This window comes from Esox lucius, chromosome 11 (genome assembly GCF_011004845.1).
Source record: "Esox lucius isolate fEsoLuc1 chromosome 11, fEsoLuc1.pri, whole genome shotgun sequence".
NCBI lineage: Eukaryota > Metazoa > Chordata > Actinopteri > Esociformes > Esocidae > Esox > Esox lucius.
Window position 1 is genome coordinate 9,575,361 of NC_047579.1, and position 26,574 is coordinate 9,601,934.

Below are 26,574 nucleotides of genomic sequence, written 5' to 3' on the forward strand. Positions count from 1 at the left end.
CGTGGCCGAATGTGTTGATGAGTGGGGTTTGCTGTATCCTAGCCCCACCCCTCCAGTAACTATAGAAGTCAGTTGGATAGCCCCTGCTGTATCCTAGCCCCTCCCCTCCAGTAACTATAGAAGTCAGTTGGATAGTCCCTGCTGTATCCTAGCCCCACCCCTCCAGTAACTATAGAAGTCAGTTGGATAGTCCCTGCTGTATCCTAGCCCCTCCCCTCCAGTAACTATATAAGTCAGTCATTGTGCCCTGATCTGTCTGTTATGTGTTGGGAAGGGGCTCATTGCAATATACTGTCTTTGTATAATGAATTACCAATAAAGATATATGCTGCAGTGCTCCACCTGGTACCACTGCAGAGATCATATGTAGTCACTCTAAATGGGCTACACAGATACACTTGTTCAGCAGTAGAAACATTGATGGTGTGGTTATTAACAGTGAAAACAGAGACTCTGATGTCTGAACATATTAACGTTATTGGTGCAGTCACATTTAAATAATAATGAATAAATGTGTTTTCTTCAAATTCACAATTTTACAGCTTGATATCATATCAGTGTACTTTGATGTTGAAACTGTGTTCATGCTACACAAAATTAGTACATGTAGGAAGGTCTGTATTTGACACATATTACATAAAGCAAAACAATATGACAACTTTATACCACATTACTGATTACTGATAGAGAAAACATCTACAGGACATACTTGAGTTTCTCCAGTCTCCAGTGTGGATCCTCCAGTCCAGCAGAGAGCAGTTTGACTCCTGAGTCTCCTGGGTGATTGTAGCTCAGATCCAGTTCTTTCAGGTGTGAGGGGTTTGACTTCAGAGCTGAGACCAGAGAAGAACAGCCTTCCTTTGTGACCAGACAGCCTGACAGCCTGTAGAGAGTTGATCATGAGTTAACAAACTAATTACATTAACAAAGCCTCTGCTCTTTCAAGTATTAAAAAAGGTGAAATTAAATGAGTGATTAAACAGTTCAGGAATCTCCTGGGGGGGGGGGTCTCCCAGGTAACCATTTATTATCTATGTCTAAGGGATTTGCATTAGCAATTGGGCAAAGTTAAAGAAATGTGTAATGTTATTAATTATGATGTTAGGGAATGTGCTTGCAATAGGGAAATGCAGTTCTGTGCAAAAGACTTAGGCACCTGAAAGACATATTTTAAACTATAATTTCCAACAACCGTCAGATGTTTGTGTAATGTCAAACCTCTAACGTCCTCAACAATGTTTTATAGTTACTTTGAAACATGACTCAGGAAAACAGTATTGAATGAGTAGCGCTTTGAAAACGGTGCATCACACTCTCCCATCAATACTTTCATGCATTTTCTTTACTTTGAGAAGATCACATATTAGAACTGAAGACTTTTCAAGGGTTTCTAGCATGTGTATGAACCCTAAAGAATTAGAAAAAAAAGAACACAAAATGGAATGAAACATTTGAGTGTTTACGTGAGCTTCCAGCATTTTCACCAGTGTCACAAAGTTGAGGGTGAGAAAATTGTCAAAAGTGCAGGAACTACTTACAGTAGCCCCTCCTAGTGAAAGTGGAATCCTTTATGACACAGATATTATTGAGCTGCGCAATTTCACACTAAAAGTGTAATTATACAACATGTTGATTAGTTTAAGTCTGGTTTTGAACCTTGACACATTCATCAAACAAAAAAGCTCTAAAATTAAATGTTCATTTGTTAATGAGGTTATTTTCTTCTAAAACAATAATAGGAATTAGTACATTTGAATTTCATCCCGATTTAATTAATTTCAAGCGGACCATGTATTGCATCATGCAAGTTTTAATTGTGTCGCAATGTTGCTTTGTTTATTAAACATCTGTCCACTCCGTGGAAGTCACCCTCAGAGTTCTGTCACCCACACGTCAACATGAATGGCACTCAGAGCCAGTGTATAGGACACAGGCGCTGGATTGGGACATGGCCAATGTCTGAATATAGCGACGGCCCTGTACACATTTTCTTTTTAAAATATAAACTACCCGTCTGTGTGTAATTAAGGGACTCATCAAACATACAGAAAGGTAATTTGTAAACAATATGCAGTTAATGGTTTTAAAGTCAGTGTTTAAACAGTGTGCGACACAAAGTTTAAACTATGTACTAAAGAGTCAGAATAAGATTAAAGGGCAAACTGGACCAATAACTTGTTGTATACTGACATGGATGGTCATTGGGTAAAAGGTAGGTTTTTATGGAAAAAAAGAATGGATAAATCCCAAACACTCCAGATTACTTCACTGCTATCACACATTTAGGAACTCTAGGGACCAAATAAATCACTGAGACATCGTCACCCCAAGTGAGCCTGGCGGACCAAATTGGGGGTTCTAGACTAGTGTGACAAACACAAACTATTAGCCTACTCACCTCAGAGTCTCCAGTCTAACCACCACTACACTGACAACCAGGTGCATCACAACTAGACCCACAGACCAGTCTGAGTGAGCTCATGGTTTCTAGTGAGGTCGGTTTCATCAGCATCTGCACACACCTCATCAAAATCATCTATGAATTCCTGCCTTCCCTCGTAATATTATCTATTGCTTGGCAATGTTGTTTGAATAGGTGCAGAGGCTTAATATCTTAGTTTTTTGCAGGTAGGCAACATTTGATTTGAGGTGGTCACTACAGCTATCTTTTCTGACCAGTGAACAGGGCTGGTTAAACTTACAGAATTACAAGGGTTTATAGAAATATTACTTGGCTTCTGCACGGTTAATGTAGTTTTTGTTTTGGGCAGACATGTTTCTGGACATTTTTCACAACAGTAATGTTATGCACAGTGAGTGATGACAAGTTCTACATGGAGATCCACATGACACACTGCCACAACCAGGGAGCTGGAAATAAGGAACAACACAGCTTGCAGAGCCCAATGCTCTTCCAGATTTATTGCACCATTAGAGAAGGCAAAATGTAATGGTAATTAGAATTAATATTGAAACATAAAACGCTTTTTCAATTCCGTGTTTATGTCTTGATTCTGTCATTCCGTCCGCAGTCTCTGTGATCCTAAAATGATAGGGCCCTGCTTGTGTGACGAACACATCAAAATCAGTCAATAGGAAAGAGAACATTGGGTTTCTCTACCCATTTTTTTTTTGCTCCCAATTTCATAATATTCAACAGTCTATTATGGCCTTTCCTCAACTCAACATCTTCACAGAAGTTAAGGGACAGTCAAAAGATGAGACATTTACTATGAGCATGTTTTACCAAGCCATTCTGATTCTTATCACACTGCTCACTCAATCAGAAAGTGTTAAGCTGATATGTGTGCTTGAGGGTAACACATTCCCCAGCTTTACAACCATGACTGAGATTACAGTCTGCTACTCTACCACAAGGAGTCGCTAGAGTGCAACATGACAAGGAAACCTTGTGTGACTTTCACCCATCCACCCTGGCAGAACTGGGACTAATTACTCTGTACTATGATGGATCCACAGGCAGAGTCAGTATGATACAACCAGACAATTCCTGAAGAAATGTTGTAGATGGGAAATTCAAGTCCCTATGAGACACCATGGTAAAATGAAGGGACATCTTCAATAAGAAACAGTGTAACAATAATACAGTGGGAATGAATGGTGGATCAGTGGACATCAGAGGGGTGGAATGAAGATTATTTCTAATGTTTAATATACTTGGACTAACAGAAAATTATTAATTATTATGTAAGAATATGTTTTTGTTTGTCATGGTGGTCCAACTGATAGTTGTGGCCCATTTCCTTCCAGGTCTGATGGGATGTCGGACAGGGTTTGGTCTTTACCAGGTATGGAGACATGCTGGCAGCTCTGAACAGGTGGAGATGGGAACACAGCAATTGTATTCCCCTTTTGTTGTGTTGACCTCTGTTGTGTTGTTCTCATGTTTAATGTTGTGTTGGTATTTGTTATTACTCACCTCAGAGTCTCCAGTCTACATTGTGGATCCTTCAGCAGAGCAGAGAGCTTCTCCACTCCCGTATCCTTCAGGTCATTGTTACTCAGATCCAGTTCTTTCAGGTGTGAGGGGTTTGACTTCAGAGCTGAGACCAGAGAAACACAGCCTTCCTCTGTGACCAGACAGTCTGACAGCCTGCAAAGTTTAAAATTATTTCCCAATACGTTGTTATTCTTTGGTGGTGATAATATAACTTTTCATTAGGTAGATGATAAACAGGGGTTTAACTGTTCCAAATGAGCAAGGAGTGGCTGAGCTGTGACTCCTTTAGTTCTAAAAATTATCAACAGATATTATGCAGAATTACTGGAAAAGTTTTTCTTTTCAATAACCAAGGTCTGCTAGAATTATTTTAGTTGTGAAACGTGTGCAGGTGTCCATCTTTGTCTATGAAACCCCTCCACTGTGTGGTGACATTTCCATCTCTATGAAACCCCTCCACTGTGTGGTGACATTTCCATCTCTATGAAACCCCTCCACTGTGTGGTGACATTTCCATCTTAGCACATAGCTCCACTAAATTACTTTGATACGTATCAGTGGTCATTACAGTGAGTGTCTGGACAATGTCTACTGAAATAGAGGGGCTATACTGTGTATACCTGCGTCGCCCCACTACATCACTGGGCTACTAAATGAATAGGGATTATATGTGAACCCCTTATTCCATCCAACCTGAAAAACACTAAGAACAACCTCAGTTCCACTACAATATGACTATGTTTGGATTTCCAAATAACTGTATTGGGCAACACTGTTTCTAATATGTTTATTAGAGAAAAGCTTCCGGTCCCAGTCAAGTTGTGCCACTAGAAATATTTAGACTAGTCTGTAGCCTCCTCTTTGCCATAGACCCTAGGCTATTGGTTGCATTCAAGAGCAGTATTTTTACTACATAATATCTTCAGAAAGTTACATTTACACTGGCAGTCCATTTCTGATCTAAAACTTAAAAATCTGATCCGTTACTTTGCTAATAATTTAGCAAAAGAAAGGAATGAGTGCAAGAGCAGTCAGTGTGGAAGGGCAACCTTTGAATCAGGTGTGTGAGTGGTAGGGTAACATTTGAATCAGTTGTGTGAGTGGTAGGGCAACATTTGAATCAGTTGTGTGAGTGGTAGGGCAACATTTGAATCAGTTGTGTGAGTGGTAGGGCAACATTTGAATCAGGTGTGTGAGTGGTAGGGCAACATTTGAATCAGGTGTGTGAGTGCTAGGGCAACATTTGAATCAGGTGTGTGAGTGGTAGGGCAACCTTTGAATCAGGTGTGTGAGTGGTAGGGTAACATTTGAATCAGTTGTGTGAGTGGTAGGGCAACATTTGAATCAGTTGTGTGAGTGGTAGGGCAACATTTGAATCAGTTGTGTGAGTGGTAGGGCAACATTTGAATCAGGTGTGTGAGTGGTAGGGCAACATTTGAATCAGGTGTGTGAGTGCTAGGGCAACATTTGAATCAGGTGTGTGAGTGGTAGGGCAACATTTGAATCAGGTGTGTGAGTGGTAGGGCAACATTTGAATCAGGTGTGTGAGTGGTAGGGCAACATTTGAATCAGGTGTGTGAGTGGTAGGGCAACATTTGAATCAGGTGTGTGAGTGGTAGGGCAACATTTGAATCAGGTGTGTGAGTGGTAGGGCAACATTTGAATCAGTTGTGTTAGGGCAAAAACTAAAATGTGCACCCCTTGGGGTCCCTAAGACCAGGATTAAGAAACACTGACCTGGTCACTATAAAGCCCCACCCCCAGGAAGTAGGGATCCACCACCTGACAAATACCAATTTAGCCACTGACAATAAGTACAGTACTTGAAATGGGTATTGTTAAAAATAAGTCTTATTTGGGGAGATTAAATTATTACAAATTTGAGCCCCAAACCAGACTTGGTTCCATATACAGTCAGCAAAAAGTAAAATGGTCACGCATTTAGACTTTATTGGCATTTGCAAAGATTGTGGATCTGGGGATCAGTTATGACTTATTGAATAACTACAGTAATACTGACCTCAGAGTCTCCAGTTTACAGTGTGGATGCCCCAGTCCAGTAGAGAGCATCTTCACTCCTGAATTCTTCAGTAAATTGTCACTCAAATCCATCTCTGTCAGGTGGGAGGGGTTTGAGCTGAGAGCTGATGAGATAATTTCACACACTCCTGTTGTGAGTTTACAGCCAGCGAGTCTGTCAAAAAAGAGCAAATACCATAACAAGTATAGTATTCATGTTACACTATTCATGTCACTTTGTATTTTCCTGCTTACACCATAATGTGTACTCCATGCATACATGGTTTAATCCTGTATGTTTATAATAAAATGAATCATTGTGGGATTGAAGTAGAAACTGTATATATAAACATTTTACACTTTACCAATTAATCTAGATTTGTGTGCAAGAGGAATTTATATGAATACTTACAGAGCCTTTCTGCAGCCTCTGACAGCTGGGAGGAGTCTCCAACGACCCTCCTGTGATGTCTTGTACTTCTTCAAATCAAACACATCCAGAACGTCCTCTGATATCTGCAGCATGAAGGCCAGGGCGGAACAATGAGCAAGTGTGAGGTTTTTGTAACGTTTTGCTGACTGCAAGTATTTTTGGATTTCCTCCTGTACTGAATGGTCTTTCATCTCTATCAGACAGTGGAAGAGATTGATCCACCTCCCATGGGAGATGTTCTTCTTTTGCACTCCCTTAAGGGATCTAACAGTTTTCTTGAAGCTCTCTGGACTTCTTTCTGTCTGTGTCACCAGACCTCGTAGGAGTTTCTGATTAGACACCACTGAGAGGCCATGAAGGAAGCGGACAAAAAGATCCAGATGTCCATTCTTGCTCTCCAAGGCTTTATCCACAGTACTCTTCAGCAGCTCATGTAAGGTTAGATCTTTAGATGAAGCTTTAGTCTTTCTCTTAAGGAAGGGTTTCAGTGCATCCATGTTCTGGGTTGTGTAACAATGGTACATGTAGACAGCTGAGAGGAACTCCTGAATGCTCAGATGCACAAAGCAGTACACCACTCTCTGAAATAACACTGACTCTTCTTTGAAGATTTCTGTGCACACTCCTGAGTATACTGATGCCTCTCGTACATTGATGCCACACTCTTTCAGGTCTTCTTCATAGAAGATGAGATTGCCCTTCTCCAGCTGTTCAAACGCCAGCTTCCCCAGCTTGAGAAGAACATCCTTATCTGACTCCATCAGCTCTGCTTCCATTTCATCTCTTCCATGATACTTCTGGTTCTTGTGGCTGGTCTGAATGAACAGGAAGTGTGTGAACATCTCAGTCAGAGTCTTGGGCATCTCTCCTCTCTTATCTGTAGTCAACATGTGCTCAAGGACTATGGCCAAAATCCAACAGAAGACTGGTATGTGACACATGATGTGGAGGCTCCTTGATGTCTTTATGTGTGAGATGATTCTGCTGGCCAGGTCCTCATCACTGAATCTCTTCCTGAAGTACTCCTCTTTCTGTGGGTCATAAAACCCTCTCACCTCTGTCACCAGGTCAACACACCCTGGAGGGATCTGATTGGCTGCTGCAGGTCTGGTAGTTATCCAGAGGAGAGCAGAAGGAAGCAGATTTCCCTTGATGAGGTTTGTCATCAGAACATCTACAGATGATGTCTGTGTTACATCAGATATGACTTTGTTACAGTGAAAATCCACTGGAAGTCTGCTTTCATCCAGACCATCAAAGATAAACATTGATTTACAGGCAACAAGTTTATTCACGCTGTGTTTGTCTAGATCTGTGTTGAAGTCACTCAGAAGTCTGAGCAAACTGTACTGTTGATCTCTGATCAAGTTTAGCTCCCTGAAAGGAAGCACAAATATGACATCCACATCTTGGTTTGCCTTGCCTTCAGCCCAGTCAACAATGAATTTCTGCACAGAGACAGTTTTTCCAATGCCAGCGATGCCCTTTGTAAGCACAGTTCTGATGGGTTTCTCTTGGCCAGGTAAGGGTTTGAAGATGTCATTGCAGTGGATTGCTGTGTCGTGTGAGGTTGGCGTTCTGGATGCTGTCTCTAGCTGCCACAGCTCATGTTCATTAACCCCTTCACTTTCTCCCTCTGTGATGTAGAGCTCTGTGTAAATACTGTTGAGGGGAGTCCGATTGCCTGTTTTTCTGTTGCCTTCTGTCACACATTCATACCTCCTTTTCAGACTGGCTTTATAATTCTCTAAAGGTCTATGCAGGCTGTCATCCACTAAGTGAATAATAAAAAAAAAATCTGTGTTTCAGACAATAGTTTACAAGATATAAAGTTGGCCTTTTAAAATACATTACATAATGCATGTCGTTAGCTACATTAAAACCACACTGAAATACTTAAGTATCTACACATGATTTGTGCAAATAGTCTTACTGTTTTCAGAGCCTCTGTCATCCTCACTGGGTTCACTCAGCTGCTGTAGTACAGGTCTTGTTCTGGATCTCTTTCTACACTGAGGACAGACATATTCTCCTGAAGAATCAGGCTGCTCCCAGTATCTGGTGATACACTGTCTGCAGAACCAGTGTCCACAGTTAATAGAGACTGGATCCCTCAGAATCAGCTCACACACTGAACACCTGGACTGATCCACTGTCAGAGATGACCGTCCACTATAGAGGATAAAGACACAGATCAATAGAGATAGTTAATTACACCTGGACTGATCCTGTCAGAGTTGACCATCCACGAAAGAGGATGGTCAACTATTTGCAAACAAATATAAACAGTGTAATCTTCCAATTATGGACTATTATTTAAAAGGCAAACTGCAAATTTCACTATTGTGGCAAATTGTTCTCAGGCTAGGTTCAAACAGGTACATTTCTCATGGATCCCAGAGTACATAAAGGCGTTGCTATTCCATATGAGCAAGTTAGGACATGACTTGTTGACATAATAATTATAAACCAACCCACAAACACAGGGGACATTTGTGAAGAGAGTTATCCCACCAGTTAAAATGTATCCTCTCACCTCTTAGCCGTGATGTCATGGTCACAAGAGAGACTCATTTTAGAGGCAGGGAACCCCTCTTCTCTTTCCCCAGGGGGACTCATTTTAGAGGCAGGGAACTCCTCTTCTCTTTCCCCAGAGATACTCATTTCAGAAGGCAGTGCCTCTTTCTCGCTTACTCTACACAGACCTTTAAACACATGACAAAGAAAGAAATACACATTTCCTGGATCAAGACACATACTGTGAAAATAATTACCAAATGTCTGGATTAAACTAAACATAAATACCCATTAGCTAGAGAAAACAAAAAGCTATCAGTAACAACATGTACAGATCTACCTTCTATAACTATCAACCATTTGACTGAAGCACCGTCCAATGAGTAATAGCTTATACTTGTACTTCAGCAGGCAAGATCTTTCTGTGTACTTCATCCATACTTCAGCAGTCAATGAGTGAAGGCATTCTAGTGGCAGACGTACATCCCTGAGTCCCTCTATTTAATGAAGCTCCACACTGCTGGTTCATGTTGAGTCTAAGGTTTTAGACGGTTTTTCAGCCTCATAGTGGGTTCCTTGAATTTTATTTCACACCTCTTTGGTTCTCATCCAGACAGACACAACTTCCTGAATCTGTATTAGGGGTATTCCTTATGTATACAGAAATGTTGCAAAACATCTAATAACAAAAAGATTATAAAAAGTGGTTATTTTAATTAGTGAAATTAATTTACAAAACCAAACTCATAAAAGCTGAGAATCAATACTTTAGCCTTAGACTGAGTAACTAAGCTGCAGTATTCACTCTCTTCGCTTTGTTCTGTAAATTATCTTTCTAAAATACTTGATTTAGCCTATGTTCTCTGTTCCAGTTTAGAGATTAAGTAATGGATTATTCTGCTGAATCAGTTTAAAATGGATCCTGAACATAGACGTTTTACTGACAGCACCAATAAGGTGTGACTATATAAACTATCATATGCATATATATGGCAGGAACACGTGGCGTTGTTGATAATGATTAGTTTAATCTTGTATGTTTGTTCTGAACAAATGATCCTTAAGTCATTATCCATATCTGCCTAATCCTCACCTCCATTTGAGGTGAATAAAATAAAGGGTTTGTTGTTGTATTGTTTTATGACGCACAGCATCACAGTGGACTAATTACAGTAAAAACACCTAGCCTAAACAATGTCTATACAGTGACACACATGGTGCCTGTAAACACCTTACAAAAAAGACATATTCCAAATGTCCAATATAAAGTCAAGAAATTAATTGACCTTCCAATGAGTCATCTGAGTTCGACTCTAGTTTTTCATTCAAAGCCTGATGACAGTATACTTAGACTTCACTGCCATCTTTGTAGCTCCCTGCTGGATACTCTTGGTTTCTACCTTATTTAAGCCTCATTGAAAAGTAAGCTCTTCTGTCAAAGCAATTAAATAAATCTAATTAGAATAGCAATTAGTGCACTTTGTGCCTCTCATCCCTGAATCATGTAGCAATGGTTTGTATTGAGCATTGATATTTCTAAGTCTTACATTTCCCACTCAGGTAATATGCATATCCCTGTAAACCTCATCTTATCGGCTACAAAACTATCTAGTGCCATAGTAGCCAATCCCCTGTAATAGGATGCCAAAACTGCTTAAGAAAACAACGTCATATTTTGGATATGCAAAGATATAGTCAATTGCTGGACATTCAATGTTGCCATTCAGTCATTCATCGTCATTAAACTTTGCCAATACTCTAGTTTAGTTCCTAATAACATGTTGGTGAATTTTATACCACCCATGGAGCTGTGTAGCTCAAACAGACACAATCGAAGCTTAACTTGTTAGATGTTTAATACTTTAACGTAGTGTCAAATAGATATGTTCACTCTCAGGGCTGTTGATCGAAAATGGTACGTCATAGGCAGACAATTGAGATATCTTTATGATCATTGGAGTCTCAAAGTTCAGTAGATAAGGACTTTTCGTATTCTCTCAGTTGAAGAGATCTATTACGAATTTAAGCGGTACAAAACAAACATGAACCCAATTAATCAGCAGTCTACAGGAAAAATTACTTGTACATGAATAACAGTTGTATTGGATGTCAGTGATAAAATCGACTCGCTTATAGTGCGATTGTGTCTGCAATTTTGGGACGTTGTTTTTCGATGGTGCAAAACTGTAATCACTCGAAGTTGGTAAATCACGTTAAGATCAAACTACCCTAGATAAAATAAATATTTTAATTCTTCAATCGTGAACCATCTTGCTCCAAATAACAGTTCACACCACTTCAATCAGTAAATAATCCCTCCCTAGTTTATACGTTAGTTACATTGTCATAAACAGGTGGTTTATATTTGTTATGGACATTCTGCCCCTAAATTTGAAATATCAGTCTGCTTTCTATCTGTTGTGCCAAGCCACAGCAGTCACAGAAGTCTACCGCGTTACGTTACTACAGGCGTCACGGCAACAACAGACCAACTTACCAGCAGCACTTAGATAGGTTTTGAAGATATTCAATTTTGCATTTGCTGAGCTGGTTAGCACAGTGCGTTATGCCAACTCATTTTCAGGGTAGTTTCCTAGAGGAATGTAGACTTGCTAAATGACGTTGTAATGTCATTGCGTAAACACGTCATTACGTAATAACGTAAAACTGCGTCATTACGTTGTATAAAGAGGCATCTGCTGGGACAGTTTGGATGTCTGGATAAAGATATAAAGGCATAAAAAGGAAAATTTCCTCTCGTTTGCCGCGCTCCACCTGTCACATCTCTATTCCCCACCAGTGGGGCGCGCCTCACGCTTTGAGAACCACCCGTACTGTGTGTATTTGTGTGTGTGTGTGTGATAGGCTATGCTATGTTATTAAACAACCTAAACTACTATAAAACGAGTAACGTTATAATTGCTAACAAAGCAGAATACATTGGTGACAATATTACATTGGTAGGTAACTGTTAGTTAAGTTACACAAGTTAATTTACACAATAATATTTTTTTGAGATGATTTATCAATGACTCAGCATCATCTATATTAGAGAGAAAATATCCGATGAACTTCATCACTTCATCCGATGTATAATTGTGAATAAAATAGCCTGGACTTACTGAGGTTTCACAACTACTGAAAACTTTGTTTTCTCCCGCCACCGACTGTGTGTGTGTCGGTGGTGACTGAGGTAAATAGTCCATGAGCCGAGCCAGAATTTGGTACCACCTAAGGTGGCAAAATCTCTTCTGTACCAGTTTGTTTGTAGAGTCCATATAAGTACTTTGAAGCATGATAACCTTTTCAAATGAGTAGCTTTACTAATATTTTGGGACAATCATTATTTTTGCCATTATCGTCCTACAGTATCTGCCCCCCAGGTTTGTATGAAGTCTATTATAAGAGGTAGCCATACATGTTATATGTTATTTTTTTCAGGACAGTCAGGGCTATTTAGATCTGCCCAAATTTGACATGATATATGTGGTATACATTTTTTTATTAGCTTTCATATTAAAGAAAACTATTTTTTGTATCTACTAAATTGTTATATTTGAAAATCTATCTTAAAAAACTCCTCCATACTGTCACGGTCGTGGGATGGAAAGGACACAGGCGCAGAGTAGAGGTAGGGAAGGTAATCCATGTTTAATCAAAAAAAAGAAAGAAGGACTCCAACAAACAAAAAGGCAGCAACCAGTGACGTGGGTCTTCCTTACACAGGATACACAAAACCAAAATGAACCACGCCTTGGGGCCTACAAATTAACTTAAATAGGGTCCCCAATTGGAGGCAATAACTAACACCTGCCTCCAATTGGGGAAACCAAAAAAAGGAGTAGAGGTGGCTAAAGGCCACCTCCTGTCCTGTCCTGGCTATGCCCCGAGCCCAGCGCAGAGATGGCTAGGGGCACAGCCAGGACGTGACAGTACCCCCCCCCAAAGGCGCGGGCTCCCGACCGCAAGACCAGGACGACCACACCCGGACCGGCGGAGGCTCAGCGCCCGGAGCCGCTGGCACAGGCCGGGGAGGCGGAGCCGCAGGGACAGGCCGGGGAGGCAGAGGGTCAGGAGACGGGAGAGCCGGCGGAGGGACAGGAGCCGGCAGGAGAGCCGGCGGCGGGTCGACAGCCGGCGGAGGAGCAGGAGCCGGGGGAGCCGGCAGAGAGTCGACAGCCGGCGGAGGAGCAGGAGCCGGGGGAGCCGGTGGAGGGTCGACAGCCGGCGGAGGAGCAGGAGCCGGGGGAGCCGGCGGAGGGTCGACAGCCGGCGGAGGAGCAGGAGCCGGGGGAGCCGGTGGAGGAATAGGAGATGGGGAAACCGGCGGAGGGTCAGGAGCCGGCGGAAGAGCCGGCGGAGGAGTAGGAGCCGGCGGAGGAGCAGGAGACGGGGGAGCCGGCGGGGGAATAGGAGCCGGCGGAGGAGCAGGAGCCGGGGGAGGCGGCGGAGGGTCCGGAGCCGGCGGAAGAGCCGGCGGAAGAGCAGGAGATGGGGAAACCGGCGGAGGGTCAGGAGCCGGCGGAAGAGCCGGCGGAGGAGTAGGAGCCGGTGGAGGAGCAGGAGACGGGGGAGCCGGCGGGGGAATAGGAGCCGGCGGAGGAGCAGGAGCCGGGGGAGCCGGCGGAGGGTCCGGAGCCGGCGGGAGAGCCGGCGGAGGAGTAGGAGCCGGGGGAGCCGGCGGAGGAATAGGAGACAGGGGAGCCGGTGGAGGAACAGGAGCCGGCAGAGGAATAGGAGACGGGGGAGCCGGCGGAGGGTTGACGGCCGGCGGGGGAGCAGGAGCCGGCGGAGGAGCAGGAGACGGGGGAGGAGCAGGAGACGGGGGAGCCGGCGGGGGAATAGGAGCCGGCGGAGGAGCAGGAGCCGGCGGAGGAGCAGGAGACGGGGGAGCCGGCGGGGGAATAGGAGCCGGCGGAGGAGCAGGAGCCGGGGGAGGTGGCGGAGGGTCCGGAGCCGGCGGAAGAGCCGGCGGAAGAGCAGGAGATGGGGAAACCGGCGGAGGGTCAGGAGCCGGCGGAAGAGCCGGCGGAGGAGTAGGAGCCGGTGGAGGAGCAGGAGACGGGGGAGCCGGCGGGGGAATAGGAGACAGGGGAGCCGGTGGAGGAACAGGAGCCGGCAGAGGAATAGGAGACGGGGGAGCCGGCGGAGGGTTGACGGCCGGCGGGGGAGCAGGAGCCGGCGGAGGAGCAGGAGACGGGGGAGCCGGCGGGGGAATAGGAGCCGGTGGAGGAGCAGGAGCCGGCGGAGGAGCAGGAGACGGGGGAGCCGGCGGGGGAATAGGAGCCGGCGGAGGAGCAGGAGCCGGGGGAGGTGGCGGAGGGTCCGGAGCCGGCGGAAGAGCCGGCGGAAGAGCAGGAGATGGGGAAACCGGCGGAGGGTCAGGAGCCGGCGGAAGAGCCGGCGGAGGAGTAGGAGCCGGTGGAGGAGCAGGAGACGGGGGAGCCGGCGGGGGAATAGGAGCCGGCGGGGGAGCAGGAGCCGGGGGAGCCGGCGGAGGGTCCGGAGCCGGCGGGAGAGCCGGCGGAGGAGTAGGAGCCGGGGGAGCCGGCGGAGGAATAGGAGACAGGGGAGCCGGTGGAGGAACAGGAGCCGGCAGAGGAATAGGAGACGGGGGAGCCGGCGGAGGGTTGACGGCCGGTGGGGGAGCAGGAGCCGGCGGAGGAGCAGGAGACGGGGGAGCCGGCGGGGGAATAGGAGCCGGTGGAGGAGCAGGAGCCGGGGGAACCGGCGGAGGGTCAGAACCCTGTGGGAGAGCCGGCGAAGGAGCCGGAGACGGGGAAGCCGGCGGAGGATCAGGGAGAGCTGGCGGAGGGACAGGGAGAGCCGGGACAGGTGAGGGCGCCGCTGAGGCCGGGACAGGCGAGGGCGCCGCTGAGGCCGGGACAGGCGCCGTGGGACGATGCGGGGGCTCCTGGGCAGGTGAAGGCGCTGCGGGACAAGGCGGCCAGTCAACCGCGGGCTCGGGCGGCGGCGGCCAGTCATCCGCGGCCTCGGGCGGCCAGTCAACCGCTGGCTCGGGCGGCGGCTCGGGCGGCGGCGGCCAGTCATCCGCTGGCTAGGGCGGCGGCGGCCAGTCATCCGCGGGCCCGGGCCGCGGCGGCCAGTCATCCGCGGGCCCGGGCCTCGGGCGGCCAGTCAACCGCTGGCTCGGGCGGCGGCTCGGGCGGCGGCGGCCAGTCATCCGCGGGCCCGGGCCGCGGCGGCCAGTCATCCGCGGGCCCGGGCCGCGGCGGCCAGTCATCCGCGGGCCCGGGCCGCGGCGGCCAGTCATCCGCGGGCCCGGGCGGCGGCCAGTCCACGGCGGGTCCTGGCGGCGGCGAAAACAGGGCAGGCGGCTGCGGCCACTGGGCAGCGGGAGGAGCTGGCGGCTGAGGCCACTGGGCAGCGGGAGGAGCTGGCGGCTGAGGCCACTGGGCAGCGGGAGGAGCTGGAGGCTGAGGCCACTGGGCAGCGGGAGGAGCTGGCGGCTGAGGCCACTGGGCAGCGGGAGGAGCTGGCGGCTGCGGCCACTGGGCAGCGGGAGGAGCTGGCGGCTGAGGCCACTGGGCAGCGGGTGGAGCTGGCGGCTGAGGCCACTGGGCAGCGGGAGGAGCTGGCGGCTGCGGCCACTGGGCAGCGGGAGGAGCTGGCGGCTGCGGCCACTGGGCAGCGGGGGGCGCTGGCTGCGGCTCCCGGGCAGCAGGGGGCGCTGGCGGCGCTGGCTGCGGCTCCCAGGCAGCGGGGGACGCTGGCTGCGGCTCCCAAGCAGCAGGGGGTGCTGGCGGCGCTGGCTGCGGCTCCCAGGCAGGGGGGGGGCGCTGGCTGCGGCTCCCGGGCAGCGTGGGGCGCTGGCGGCGCTGGCTGCGGCTCCCGGGCAGCGGGGGGCGCTGGCTGCGAGACCGGTACGGCGGGTCCCGATAGCCCCACCAGTCCTCACATCTCCCTACATCAGGGAAAGCCCTCATAGGCCCCACCGGCGTTGTTGCCCGACGCCTAGGAGCTGGCACCGGGCAGGGCTGGGGCACCTGGACTACCCCACACGTGAGCACGGGTGGCACGGCCGCGTCCTTCCACTCCGTCTGCCCCCACAGCACCCCGCCAAGAAATTCTTGGTGCGGACACACGGAGGTTTGCTTACCCACGTCACTCCTCCGGGGTGGATGCTGTGGAGGCCCGGTGTGCCGCAGAGGACAGTAGGGGTTCTCCTCCTCCTCGGTGTCGCTGTCCGGCCAACCGAGGAGTTCCCCTACCGTCCATTTCTGCTGTGTCTCTTGGTGGTGGTTCATTCTGTCCTGGTCATGGGATGGAAAGGACACAGGCGCAGAGTAGAGGTAGGGAAGGTAATCCATGTTTAATCAAAAAAAAGAAAGAAGGACTCCAACAAACAAAAAGGCAGCAACCAGTGACGTGGGTCTTCCTTACACAGGATACACAAAACCAAAATGAACCACGCCTTGGGGCCTACAAATTAACTTAAATAGGGTCCCCAATTGGAGGCAATAACTAACACCTGCCTCCAATTGGGGAAACCAAAAAAAGGAGTAGAGGTGGCTAAAGGCCACCTCCTGTCCTGTCCTGGCTATGCCCCGAGCCCAGCGCAGAGATGGCTAGGGGCACAGCCAGGACGTGACACATACCACGTTGTACAGATAAACCACTATGTTCATCTGATAAGGTGAGTCCTGCTGTTTATTTTGATGTGATACCCTTGGAGGCTACAGGCACTTCTCATCTTATTTAGCTATGATTCAGCTGTGTGAAATTTAGTGAAGAAATGACCAATGATTGCCACTTTGTTTTATTTTAATTAGATTTTTCAAATCACGATTACTCAGACCATCTTTGTTTTACAAGCAATCTACTAGCTTCACAGCAGAAGGTCCACTCTTTCATTTGATACCTGTTTTATACAATAACAACTTTGTGAGTAATTATAAAAAGATTGATGAGTGTGTGGAGATGCAGTTGATGGGAAGTAGTTTAAGACAGCTAAAATTTCTTGTGATTTCAAAACCAGATTACTTCACAATACTTTGTTGCACAGACTAGCGCATAGCATGATTGGAAACGGCTAGTCCTGATGCCATTTTTAGCACCACATATTTAAATGTTCATTGTTCTTGATATACCGGTATTTCTGTTATTTTCAGAGCAAGGTACATCTCAGAATAGAGAAGTATGGCAGAACAAACTGCAAGGGGTACACAGCCAGAGTGTTTAATACACTGTTCCGATGATGACTCTAACCTTGTGGCACCTACGAATATAGATTCATGGAACACACTACTCAGAGCAGCTAAAATAAGAGGCTACAGCCCCATCCTTGATCTTGCTACAGACCTACCTGAAGGTAGCATACCATCAGTATTATATCACAGGGAATGTCGTAGCATCTTCACTATGAAGAAACTTCTTGACAGCATCCTTGCAAAAGAAAGTGCTTCAGAAATATCTGCAGAAGACATAAGAAAATCCACTAGACAAGGTTCACAGGCATCAAGGGTGTATGAGGCCAAATGTATATTTTGTGACAAATGTAGCAAGTATTTGAAAGGTCAAAGGACAAAAGAGAGCCTAACAAAATGCACAGAGTTGAGAGCTGATGATACAATCAGGAGAGCGGCTGTCAGGAAAGGTGACAAAAGAATGCTAGCCATAGTCAGTCGTGAACTAGTAGCAGCTGAAGGTCATTATCACAGATCATGCTACAGGGTGTACACAAAGGATCCAAATACAGACATAGACAAAGGTGAAATTAACTTGGACCAAGCAGAATGTCATTATGAAGCAGCAGAGAGAATGGCGCTCTATAAAGTTTTTGCATACATAAGGGAAGGACTGATTGAACATCCTACAGTGGTACCATTCACAGACCTGACCACTAAACTGGTGACAGAAATGGCTGAATGTGGTGTAACACAAGTGACACCTTCTACAAAGAAACACCTACGTCGCAAGGTTGAATCTGAATTTGGTGAATCTTTACACATCATACCAAATGACAAAGGAAAGCTGTTGGTATACCCTGACAATTTGACAATGGATGAACTTGTAAAGGTTTACCAAAAACTAAAAGATGAACTGGAGGAGAACAAATCAAGCATTAGCAAAGACATTATATCGCAAGTGGCACTGAAGATCAGAGGTGATATTCAGAACCAAGATATTACTCAAGCTTGGCCACCACATGCGTCAGATCTTGATGATGATGATGATGAATAAACAGAAACAGTTTGCAATGACCAAATAAGTTCATGAACAAGGTGTATATATTAAGTTTTTCTTTGTATGACATTTTCTGTTCAAATAAAGTTACAAGTTTTTTTCATTTTTTTTGGCTCAACGGTTAGTGTCATTGAAGGCAAATTTTTGTGTCAAAGCTACCACTTACAAAAGGTTATCATGTTGAAATATCATCTAGAGATATGGACAAACAAAAAAAATCTAACTAGAATTTGTCACCTTGGGTGGTACCAATTAGTGAAAATTGTGACCTGGGCCCATGTACTAAAAGGGAGCAGCCAGTGGACCAAAACACTTTGAGGCAAAGCAGGGGGGACTCAAAATGTTTAAAACTTTTTTTGTTGTTGCCCCGTTTGCATTTGTATTGTTTTACTACTTACACAATTACTTTAAGTATATACCATTATATTATTTACAATACACCTATTTTAATTATATTTTAGGGGGGGACAACCCTCAGATAGGGGGGGTCCCGACCCCCCCGCGATTTCCGCCCTTGGGTCCCAGGTTACTCTCGTTATGAAAGAACAAGTTGGACAACAATGTCGTTTTCAATTCGTAGGAGCCGTTTATGGCGACATTGCAGTCAGTCTGCACTTAAACAAAGCACGTCAAGGGAGCGTCGACAAAGTGCATCATCAACATTTTCAAATCTCCGCAACTCTTTGACTACATCACCAAAAACCTCAAACCAATGTTAAACTGTTCAGGAATAATTTCAAATGGGCTGCTCTTTATAGATAGATAAAATAAATTATGGATAATATAGATATGGATATATTTGCTATGAACACATTTAAACATAATGTATAGTTTAGAATTTCAATAGCTCCTTGATCACATAACCTAGATCACTAAATGTTCAGAGAGATGGTTCATTCATTGCACAGCCTTTGGTTTCCCAGTTAAGCACCTACACAATTTTAGGGAAGCATTTGAATATTCTAAATGTCAATAGCTTTTTGATGCTAGATTACACAACATTTTGATGCTAGATTACCCCCTACATAGAGCACCATGTTGCACACCTTTTAGTTTTCCAAAAGTATGGATCCTGTGTTTTTTTTAAATACACATATATAACAAAACCGTTTTTAAATTCAATAGCTCCCTGATCACATGACCTAGATGTTTCAAATCACTCTAATAATCTTAGATGCGAACAGGGGCGACTGGTCATTCGGGGCAGGTGGGACACAGCCCCACCTGTTGTCAACAGAAAGAACTGCAACAAACTTATTTTAGTTCTCAAAAATTATAATTTATTATCTATGAATATAGCATCTGCCTCAATTGCATTTAATTTGTGTTAGGATTTTATTTCATGTTCATTGGTCCCTGCCTTGCTGCTCCAGACTGCATTCTGTCGATTCGAGTTCGCAGTATTATTATGCATGCTCAGAATGTTAGTGTGATCAATGTAGATCACACAAATTTGATGCCAAGTGGGGCTGACAGCCGTTAGCCCCACTACAGCGTCATTTCATATTTCAGACCTGATTGGCTGTCTGTCTGTCTGGTGCCAACATTAGTCGGCAAGAAGAGCGAGGAGGGTAGATTGTCTTAGCTAGCTTGTTAGCTTCACAAATGCCAGATAACTTGAGAAAATGAATAAAGTGGAATTCATACTCGAGCACCGGTTTGAAACCCTTAATTTGGAGGAGAAACTTGAAGTAAAGCGACTTGGTGCCCATCAGCCACGGGATATTGTCATCACTCAAACTGCTGGTAAAAGTAACCGCAGGTTTTTGAAGAAAACCTGTCTAAAAGTTAGCATACAAAAGAAGGCACTCTTCTGTTTTCCATGCCTGCTATTTGGTGGAGATTGTACTTGGTTGAGGATGGATTACAAGATTTGAAAGATTTTCTGAGAAGATGGCAAAACACGAGAGCAGCTGGAGTCATCTGGACAATGCTGTGAAAGGGTAAATGCCACAGCCCAAAGGGTAAATGACAGTGCTTACAGGCGCTCCATTGAGCAGCATTTCAAACAAGTGGAGGAAGACTGTTACGTTCTCAGTCGAATCATAACATGTATTAAACTGTGTGGAAAATGTGAAACAACGATTCGGCGGAATATTCAGTGCATTTTCGAGACTATGTGTGAGGGCGATTCGAGACTTCAGAGGCACTATGAAACTCAGCCCATCTTCAAAGGGACATCTAGCACTGTACAACACAAACTTAGACTGTATGTATGAAGTGTACAGGGAGGAGATAGCCAAGCAAGTGGACGAGACATCATTTGTTGCCATACAGGCAGATGAGACAACTGATGTCTCCTGTAAATCACAAATTGTGGTTGTGTTGCGATACATGTTGCCTGACAATACAGTGACAGAGAGGTTTTTGGAGTTTGTGGAAGTCAACGATGAAACTGGACTCAGCCTCTCTAATAGCATCAAGGGTGTGCTGGAACCACTGAAGCTGGGAGAAAAGCTGATCGCTCAGACTTATGATGGTGCGGCTGTAATGAGTGGAAACGTCCGAGGGGTACAGACACTAATGAAAGAGACATACCCACATGCCCAGTTTGTTCACTGCTATGCTCACCAGCTGAACCTGACCTTTTTCAGCAAGGATGATGATCCTTAAGGTGTTTTTTGCAGATTTAACTGCTTTTGCCACCTTTTCTCTGACGTTCCAAACCGTGTTGCGGCACTTGCTGAGGCAACACAGAGACACATTCCAGGGCCACCTGCTGTACGATGGAACTTGAAAAGTAGAACTGTCAATGCAGTTTGGGAAAACCGTGCTGCGATGCTCCTGTGTATGGAGGACATACGCACAGAACCAGGATGGGATGAGGCCACCATAAGTGAGGCATACGGCCTGTCAAAAAAAGCCCTTCTGCAGCTGCTGGAAATGCAAAAACGGAGTATCGGTGCATCTGGGATTAGCAGTGCACTCACCCCTTTCAAGGAGAATTTCCAGAATATGCGGAAGCTAACTGATGAATGGGCTACCACCATTCTTGATGGAACATATGAGCCAGGCCGAGGAGTAACCAACACAGAGCCGAAGATGGAGGCATGCGACACAATCATCTCCCAGATGAAGCAGAGGTTTTCAGAAAGTGACCACCTGATCACTGCCAAGCTGGTTGACAGCTCGCTCTTCCCACAATTTGTCCTGCCATTCCCTACATCTGAGCTTGACTCTTCAGTGAAACTATGGCCTCTTGGAAATTAAGAAAAGTTGAAGTCAACTGACAACTCTGTACCGCCACACTGAGCTTCACACTGGTAAGACGGCCCTGTCTCTGTTAAGATCCATCCATGAGAACAACCTAGAGGAGGCTTTTGCTGAGACCGTCACTCTGCTGACAGTTATCATAACAACACCTATGATGACATCAGAGTCAGAGAGGAACTTTTCTACCTTAAAGAGGGTAAAAACCTTCACTCGCAACACCATGGGACAGCCACAACTCAACTCATTGGCCATGTTGTCCATCAAAAGCCAGCTGATTCAGCAGCTACATGACTTCATTCCCAAAGTCATCAAAAAGTTTGCCCAGAGGAAGAACCACTGTGCCACCTTTCTTTTCAAGTCAGCCCTCAGCCTTGGTGAGTGAAAGCATATTGTATCATCCTGCCTTTGTTGTGCTGGTCTGTGCAATTGTCATATTTTTGTGTTGGATCGATATAGATTGATATAGATTGTGACGAGTGTCAGTTTTACGAACACTGGGAGCGAAGGCTCACACATTGCATAGCCTTTGGTTTCCCAGTTAAGCACGTAGACAATTTTAAGGAAGCCTTTGATATTCAAAATGTCAATAGCTTTCTCAACATGAGTCTGAGACATAATTTTGATGCTACATTATTCCCTACATAGAGCAGCATGTTACACACCCTTTAGTTTTCCCAAAATAAGGATCCTGAGTAAAAACAAACATACACATATATGACAAAATGGCTTGTAAATTTTATTTGGGAAAACTAAAGGGTGTGCTGCTCTATGTAGGGAATAATGTAGCATCAAAATCAATCAATCAATCAAATGTATTTATGAAGCCCTTTTTACAACAGCAGTTGTCACAAAGTGCTTTACAGAGACACCCGGCCTTAAACCCCAAGGAGCAAACCACAGTAGTGTTGAATTTCAGTGGCTAGGAAAAACTCCCTAAGAAGGTCGAATTTTAGGAAGAAACCTAGAGAGGACCCAGGCTCAGAGGGGTGACCAGTCCTCTTCTGGCGGTGCCGGGTGAGATATTAAGAGTCCAATTGGAATAATAAATACATTTCTCTGGGCTAAATCCAGAGTCTATTTGAATTTAGACTAGGTCAGAAGTATGACCAGGTGGACAAGGACAGGGACAGCAACGGGCCCCCCAAACCAGGTAATCCGCAGGTGTGGACCAGGACCTCATCTCCTCCTAAAATTTAAAACTGGAGGAGACTGAGAAAAGTTAGTAGTGCATTCCTCATATCCCCCAGCACAATAATATAGCGACAAAATGATGTCTCAGTCTCATGTTGAGAAAGCTACTGACATTTTGAATATTCAAATGCTTCCCTAAAATTGTCTACATGCTTAAACCAAATAATAATTAATTAGCATTTTATTGCATACCATAAGTATTTGATCACCTACCAACCTGTAAGAATTCCGTCTCTCACAGACCTGTTAGTTTTCTTTAAGAAGCCCTCCTGTTCTCTACTCATTACCTGTATTAACTGCACCTGTTTGAACGTGTTACCTGTATAAAAGACAGGTGTCCACACACTCAATCAAACAGACTCCAGCCTCTCCACAATGGCCAAGACAAGAAAGCTGTGTAAGGACATCAGGGATAAAATTGTAGACCTGCACAAGGCTGGGATGGGCTACAGGACAATTGGCAAGCAGCTTGGTGAGAAGCAACAACTGTTGGCGCAATTATTAGAAAATGGACGAAGTTCAAGATGACGGTCAATCTCTCTCGGTCTGGGGCTCCATGCAAGATCTCACCTCGTGGGGCATCAATGATCATGAGGAAGGTGAGGGATCAGCCCAGAACTACACGGCAGGACCTGGTCAATGACCTGAAGAGAGCTGGGACCACAGTCTCAAAGAAAACCATTAGTAACACAGTATGCCGTCATGGATTCAAATCCTGCAGCGAACGCTAGGTCCCCTTGCTCAAGCCAGTGCATGTCCAGGCCCGTCTGAAGTTTGCCAATGACCATCTGGATGATCCAGAGGAGGAATTGGAGAAAGTAATGTGGTCTGATGAGACAAAAATAGAGCTTTTTGGTCTAAACTCCATTCACCGTGTTTGGAGGAAGAAGAAGGATGAGTACAACCCCAAGAACACCATCCCAACTGTGAAGCATGGAGGTGGAAACGTCATTCTTTGGGGATGCTTTTCTGCAAAGGGGACAGGACGACTGTACTGTATTGAGGGGAGGATGGATGGGGCAATGTATTGCGAGATCTTGGCCAACAACCTCCTCCCTCAGTAAGAGCATTGAAGATGGGTCGTGGCTGGGTCTTCCAGCATGACAACGACTCAACACACAGCCAGGGCAACTAGGGAGTGGCTCTGTAAGAAACATCTCAAGGTCCTGGGGTGGCCTAGCCAGTCTCCAGACCTGAACCCAATAGAAAATCTTTGGAGGGAGCTGAAAGTCCGTATTGCCCAGCGACAGCCCCGAAACCCGAAGGATCTGGAGATGGTCTGTATGGAGGAGTGAGCCAAAATCCCTGCTGCAATGTGTGCGAACCTGTTCAAGAACTACACGAAACGTATGATCTCTGTAATTGCAAACAAAGGTTTCTGTACCAATTTTGAAGTTCTGCTTTTCTGATGTATCGGACTTTCAGCTCTTTCCAAAGATTTTCTATTGGGTTCAGGTCTGATGACTGGCTAGGCCACTCCAGGACCTTGAGATGCTTCTTACGGAAGCCACTCCTTAGTTGCCCTGGCTGTGTGTTTCGGGTCATTGTCATACTGGAAGACCCAGCCACGACCCATCTTCAATGCTCTTACTAAGATTTCGCGATACATGCCCCCATCCATCCTCCCCTCAATACGGTGCAGTCGTCCTGTCCCCTTGGCAGAAAAGACCCCAAAGAATGATGTTTCCACCTCCATGCTTCACGGTTGGGATGGTGTTCTTGGGGTTGTACTCATCCTTCTTCTTCTTCCTCCAAACACAGTGAGGGTAGTTTAAAGCTCTATTTTTGTCTCATCAGACCACATGACCTTCTCCCATTCCTCCTCTGGATCGTCCAGATGGTCATTGGCAAACTTCAGACGGGCCTGGACATGCGCTGGCTTGAGCAGGGGGACCTTATGTGCGCTGCAGGATTTTAATCCATGACGGTGTAGTGTGTTACTAATGGTTTTCTTTGAGACTGTGGTACCAGCTCTCTTCAGGTCATTGACCAGGTCCTGCCGTGTAGTTCTGGGCTGATCCCTCACCTTCCTCATGATCATTGATGCCCCACGAGGTGAGATCTTGCATGGAGACTCAGACTGAGGGAGACTGACCGTCATTTTGAACTTCGTCCATTTTCTAATAATTGCGGCAACAGTTGTTGCCTTCTCACCAAGCTGCTTTCCTATTGTCCTTTAGCCCATCCCAGCCTTGTGCAGGTCTACAATTTTATACCTGATGTCCTTACACAGCTCTCTGGTCTTGGCCATTGTGGAGAGGTTGGAGTCTGTTTGATTGAGTGTGTGGACAGGTGTCTTATACAGGTAACAAGTTCAAACAGGTGCAGTTAATACAGGTAATGAGTGGAGAACAGGAGGGCTTCCTATAGAAAAACTAACAGGTCTGTGAGAGCCGAATTCTTACTGGTTGGTAGGTGATAAAATACTTATGCCATGCAGTAAAATGCAAATTAATTATCTCACAGTTTAAGTGTACCTATGATAAAAATTACATACTTTTATCATAGGAAACACTGCCGATTTTACAGGTTATCAAATACTTGTTCTCCCCACTGTATGTATATGTATGTATATATATATATATGTATATATATATATATATATCATATGTATATATATGTATGTGTGTATATATATGTGTGTGTGTGTGTGTGTGTGTATGTATCTCAGTATTCTAGTATTCAGTATCTTGTATTCGTAGCAAAATATGAATACTAGCCGGTTTATTCTTTCTAATGTACCTGTCATTGTCATCTCTGTTCAATAAAAAAAATATAATAATAAAAAAACAGAGTTTAGGCTCTCATCATCTATGGTACATAATGCCATTAAAAGATTCAGAGAATCCGGAGAAACCTCTGTACGCAAGGCTGGATGGCCATGATCTTCAGGCCCTCAGGCAACACTGCTTTAAAAACAGACATGATTCTGTTGTGGACATCACTGCATGGGCTCAAGAACACTTCCAAAAACATTTTCTGTGAACACAGTATGTTGCAGCCTCAACAAATGCAAGTTAAAACTCTACCATACAAAGAAGAAACCATATATAAACAAGACCCAGAAACGCCAGCTCATTTAAGATGGACTGAGACGAAGATGAAAACTGTCCTGTGGTCTGACAAATCAATAAAAAATTTTTTTGGGGGAATCATGGACGCTGTACCTCCAGGGTTAAGTCAAAAGGGACACAATTATCAGCGACAGTTCAAAAGCCATCATACCTAATGGTATGAGGGCGCATGAGTGCACATGGCATGGGTGTCTTGCACATCTGTGAAGGCACAATTAAGGCTGAACAATATATACAAGTTTTGGAGCAACATATGCTGTCATCCAGACAATGTCTTTTCAGGGATGGCCTTGTTTATTTCAGAAAGACAATGCCAAACCTCATTTTACACGTATTACAACACTTACAGAGTGTTGTTAAAAGAAGAGGTGATGCAACACTGCCCCTGACCCAACTGTTTTGAAATATGTTGCTGGCTTTAAATTCAAATTGGGCATATATTTTTCCAAAAACAATAACATTTCTCAGTTACAACATTTGATATGTTGTCTTTGTACTATTAAATATAAAGATAAATGATTATCACATAATTGCATTCTGTTTTTATTTGCAATTTAAGCAGCATCCCAACCTTTTTAAAAACAGGGTTGTAGACATTTTTATACACTATATAATGTCAAAACATTCTGGTGGGACACATTCTGGTGTAGGTGGGACACATTCTGGTATGGGTGGGCCAGGCCCCTGATACACTACGTTCATGTAGACGGTCTACATTTATGCATACTACACATTTATATATACACTATATGCCCAGTTAGTAACAACTTACAACAACAATACTGCTTCCATTGGATCTCCATTACACTGAATATAATTTACTTGTCACCTAGTTCAAATATCCAGGTTACTGAAACAGATACTATATTGAGATCAAATGTCTGTCAGCTTTACCTACTGTTAAATTATGTAATACGTTTGGAGGAGGGTTCAAGTAACACAGCTGAAACTGAAAGTAA

The 26,574-nt window shown here is 45.2% G+C and overlaps 2 protein-coding genes across 3 annotated transcripts in view; both read right to left on the reverse strand.

Annotated features, from left to right (window-relative positions):
- Positions 1-11,531, reverse strand: part of LOC109616257 (NLR family CARD domain-containing protein 3-like) — a 54,892-nt gene extending 43,361 nt beyond the window's left edge. Inside the window, exons 1-6 of one of the 2 annotated variants that reach the window (XM_034295456.1) lie at positions 11,428-11,531; positions 8,950-9,118; positions 8,347-8,585; positions 6,393-8,064; positions 5,982-6,155; positions 710-883 (exon numbers count right to left, since the gene is read on the reverse strand). In XM_034295456.1, the coding sequence (XP_034151347.1) occupies positions 710-883; positions 5,982-6,155; positions 6,393-8,064; positions 8,347-8,585; positions 8,950-9,077 (2,387 nt within the window). In that variant the 5' untranslated portion in view covers positions 9,078-9,118; positions 11,428-11,531. Of the gene's footprint in view, positions 1-709; positions 884-5,981; positions 6,156-6,392; positions 8,188-8,346; positions 8,586-8,949; positions 9,119-11,427 lie in introns of both variants that reach the window. The other variant, XM_034295457.1, reaches the window with a different exon arrangement.
- Positions 11,532-11,605: 74 nt separating this feature from the next.
- LOC117595353 (vegetative cell wall protein gp1-like) lies at positions 11,606-14,640 on the reverse strand (the record flags this gene model as incomplete). The annotated part of the gene is made up of 2 exons (XM_034295673.1): positions 11,606-11,647; positions 13,450-14,640. Coding segments are annotated over 2 exons (1,233 nt in total), but the record flags the coding sequence as incomplete, so codon positions are not given.
- Between the last annotated feature and the right edge of the window lie 11,934 nt (positions 14,641-26,574).